We start from the raw sequence: 4,573 nt of genomic DNA on the forward strand, positions 1-4,573 counted from the left end.
TTTTATCAAAAACTGTTAAGTCTACAGTAGTTGTTGAAAATTCAGTTTTTGGTGGTGATCCAAGCTGAAGCATGAAGTACAGGACATGCTGTCCTGCTAAAGGTAATGCGCTTATTGCTCCTCAGAGGTCAGCCTGGCTACAGTAAATAAGACATATGCTATCCGAGACCTTTCCTCCATCCAGCTACATTAAACTCTATGTGATAATATCACTTTTAGTCATGTTTTCCCTGCAGTATTATCACTCCCATCATTGTGATGCTCTTCTCCTGTGCCTTAATGGAAATCTGGCAGCACAGAGCCCAACAAAACAATACAGATGTACTCTCTTGTTTGAGAACGATGTTTGGCAAACAGACTGCACGCTAGTTCACTCTCCACACGGTACTAGCTGTAATATTCTGAACAATAAAAGCAGGAGTGGCCTTTTGCACAGTGTTTTCGTGCATTTTAAAGAAATCATTGATGTTCACTGAACAATTTATTGTATTTTTAATGTAGTAAAAGAGGCAAGAAATACAGTGGCCCCAAAAGGTATTCAAAGTATTGTTAAAGAAACTAATAAAAATTAAATAAAAAACATTTCATTGACCAAAATAAAAACAAATATAATGTAATTGGAAAAACTGGAACCAAATTAAAATGCATTTTATGACTTCAAAATAAATCTTTAGTTTTAGTTTTTGATACAAAATATATTGAAAATTGAAAAGACAAAGTCAAAACTTTTTTTGATTTAGTGTTGTTATTGTTAACTAAAATAAACAAAAATGTAATTAATTAAATTTAAAAAACTTTTCATTAAATAAAATAAAGCTGAAATAAAATATAAATAATTCATGAAAAATGTAAAAACTAGAAACATTTTTGTAATTTTTGTAAAATACATTTTTAGTTTTTGATATAAAATATATTGAATATTGAAAAGACAAATTAAAAATAAACAGAAAACAAATAAAAATTCAAAACTATAAAAACCTTGGCCTGGACACAAATTGGCTCTGAAAAATATTATGAGAAAAGATCTAACAATTTGTTTCCAGACGCAACTTGGTTTGATATTCTGTTGCTACGGTGTTCTGCATGGTTTTATCCTGTTGCTAATGCATAGGGTTTATTAAATGGTTTTATCCTGTTGCTAGGGTGCTCTAAATGGCTTTTATCCCAATGCTATGCAGTTGCTAGGGTGCTTTGGGCTATTATTACTTACTGAACCAAGTATACACTCATGTAATTGTAAGTAATGATATTCTTTTTAACCCTTAGGCACTGATGTGCATGTCCTGTGATGAGGAAAGATGGGAACTTCCAACTTCACTCTTTCTCCAAACTCCAGTCATGCTAACAAGACCGACTTTTCCCCAGACAGTCCGTTCTCTCTTGTCGAGCTTGTTCTCATCATTCTCGGCCTGAGCACTTTAAGCCTGATCACAATTATCGGCAATGTGCTGGTCATGCTCTCCATCAAGGTCAACAGGAACCTCCAGACGGTCAACAATTACTTCCTGTTCAGTCTAGCATGTGCTGACTTGTTCATTGGTGTTTTCTCAATGAACCTGTACACTGTGTATATTGTGACTGGCCACTGGCCTTTAGGAGCTTTGGTGTGTGACCTCTGGTTGGCTCTGGACTACGTGGTGAGCAACGCCTCTGTTATGAACCTCCTCATCATCAGCTTTGACCGATATTTCTGCGTCACCAAACCTCTCAGCTACCCGGTCAAAAGGACCCACAAGATGGCAGGCATGATGATCGCCGCCGCTTGGATCCTGTCGTTCATTCTCTGGGCTCCGGCCATCCTGTTCTGGCAATTCATCACGGGCAGCCGGACAGTTCCCGAGGGCGAGTGCTATATCCAGTTTTTCTCCAATGCCGTGGTCACCTTCGGCACAGCCATCGCTGCCTTCTACTTGCCGGTTGTCACCATGACCGTACTGTACTGGCAGATCTCCAAAGCCAGCCGCAGCCGCGTCCGAAGCAGAGACAATCGGAGAGTATCTAGAGTCAGTAATGATGGAGGTCAGGCTGGACCAACAACTGGGAGCAATACAGAGAGGAAGTCAGTCCAAGGAGCAGAGGAAATGGTTCTACGCAAGCAGAGTGCTTCAGATGCCACTACAGGTAAATGTGTTAAAGCAGTGTTTCTCAAACCTCTCCATGAAGTACCCCCAGCACATTTTGTATGTCTCCCTATATCTGACACACCCACTTCAGGTCTTGCAGTCTCCACTAATGAGCTGATGAGTTGAATCAGGTGTGATAGATGAGGGAGACATACTGCATCCAAAATCTGTAAAATGCTGCCTTCGGAGGCAGCATTCCAAGGCAGGAAGGCATCAAGTCACGACCGAATCCAAATTCTGCTTTACTTCCTGTCTGAGGTACCTTCTTCTGATCGAATTTTGAAGGCAGCATAGATGTATCCTTCGCTGCCTTTGATATCCCACAATCCTGTGCGTTCCATTCCATGATGGTTGAGCTAAAAAATAAAGATGGCGTCTGAAAGTTGCGTTTGGTGCTCAGTTTGCGTTTAAATGTATATTTCTGACTAAGTTTTTGCACTTGTTATTTCTAGCGAGAAATCAGTATTATAGTAATTAAATATTCGTTTAGTTATCACATTTTGTTGTAGATCATTAAACCGTTACGCTGCCTCAGAAGCTTGTCTGAAATCAGTTTCATGAGGTGCCTTTGTGCAAAAATGCTGCCTGCAAAGTCATTGCCTCATAGGGCAGAGAGGCAGCAAGTCAGCTGTCTAAGTTTTTGGATGCAGCCAAAATGTGCAGGGCTGGGGGTACTCTAGGACAGGTTTGAGAACCACTGTGTTAAAGGAACAGTACCCTCGAAAGCTCAAATATTCTCATTGTTCCAAACCCATATTACTTTTTGCGATGATTGAATACAATGGAAGATATTTTGAAGAATGTTCACACTGCTCTTTTCTATACAGTGTACCTACAGAGACCAATGGCTGTCGAGCTCCAAAAAAAGACAAAAGAGTAGCATAAAAATAGTCTATACCAGGAGTTTCCAAACTTTTAGATTTATTGTAGTTATTAACTAAAATTAATTTAAAAATGTATACATTTAATAAAAATGTTTTTGTTAATTGAAATATAGCTGAAATAAAATAAAATAAAATATAAATATTAGATGAAAAAGTTAAAAAAAATAAAAAATTAAATAAGCCGAAGTACTGAAATTACTAAAATTAAAACTGAAATAAAAATAAATAAAAGCTAAACAGAAATATTAAAAAAAGAACAAAAACGAATATATATATATATATATATATATATATATACATATTAAAGACATGTAAACTAATTAAACTAAAAGATAAAAGCTAATTCTAAATATTAATTTATACTATTATAGTATATATACATACTAAAATAATATTGGTAACCAAACATCAGAGATCTCATATATTACTTTCATGTATAAAGACATGATATTATAAAGTTAAAATAATTTACATAATTGTTATAATATATTAATATATAGAGTAAATATATAAAAAATATAAACGTGTGTGTGTGTGTGTGTGTGTGTGCACTGGTTTGGGTGGTTTATGAGGACACACATTTGTAAAATGACATGGGTATGACGCAGGTATTACAGTATGAAGGTGGTTTATGAGGACACAACCTGTGTCCCCGTAATTCAAAAGGCAGGCAAAACATACTAAATGGTGTTTTTTTGACAATCTAAAAATGCACAAAGTTTTCTGTGACGGGTAGGTTTTTATACAGTATAAAAACCATTACGCCTATGGAGAGTCGAGTCCCCGTAAACCACCAATACCAACGTGTGTGTGTGGTGTGTGTACGTATTGTTCAAAAATCAGGTTAATTGGGCAATCACTAATCATGTGATATCTGACACTAATATCAAATGAGTAATTCAGTTAGTGTGTTAAAATATTGAATTATATCTAAATGTTAACATTAAAGAAAATAATTTTTCTAACATCTTTTTGTTCACTCAAATTCTCCACAGCCACCTTAGGGTCTTCAGACCCCGGTTCTATATAAGTGCTCTATATAAGTATTCTGAAGCCATACGATGGCTTTGTGTGAGAAAAAGATTGCATTTTAAGCTGCTAAGACATATGAACTACATTTATGATACTTTTATGGTCTTTTTGGGAGCTTGGCAGCAGTCAATTACAAGTATTGTGTTCTTTTCCCAGTATGCTGAATCAAATATAGTTCAATCTCATCATCATCAAAGATCTCACTGAAAATCAGAGGCGGGCAAAGTACTCAACTCCATTACTTGAGTGAAAGTACAGATACTGCTAGTCAAATATTACTCCATTACAAGTAAAAGTTGTAAAGACAGATTTTTACTTAAGTAAAAGTACAGAAGTACTTGCTTTTAAAAGTACTTAAGTACCAAAAGTAAATTTCCTTTTTTATGTCAATTCACTGTTTTATTGTTGTAGGTAATACTTGCAATACTTCTGAAGCAACTTAGAATACATTACACCTACTGAATACACTGACTAGCTTGCAGTCTCTTTGGAATTAAGAGCTTTTAGAATGTTAAAAACCTATAGGGAAAAAAA

General features: G+C 35.8%; 1 protein-coding gene across 1 annotated transcript in view; it reads left to right on the top strand.

The window, feature by feature from the left end:
* Positions 1-1,298: 1,298 nt before the first annotated feature.
* The window catches only part of LOC107716631 (muscarinic acetylcholine receptor M2-like), a 6,500-nt gene continuing 3,225 nt past the window's right edge, over positions 1,299-4,573 (top strand). Inside the window, exon 1 of the mRNA XM_016523125.1 lies at positions 1,299-2,121. Coding sequence (XP_016378611.1) covers positions 1,299-2,121 — 823 coding nt within the window. The remainder of the gene's footprint in view (positions 2,122-4,573) is intronic.

Source organism: Sinocyclocheilus rhinocerous, unplaced genomic scaffold (assembly GCF_001515625.1).
Source record: "Sinocyclocheilus rhinocerous isolate Xijiao unplaced genomic scaffold, SAMN03320098_v1.1 scaffold1201, whole genome shotgun sequence".
In the NCBI taxonomy this organism is placed as follows: Eukaryota; Metazoa; Chordata; class Actinopteri; order Cypriniformes; family Cyprinidae; genus Sinocyclocheilus; species Sinocyclocheilus rhinocerous.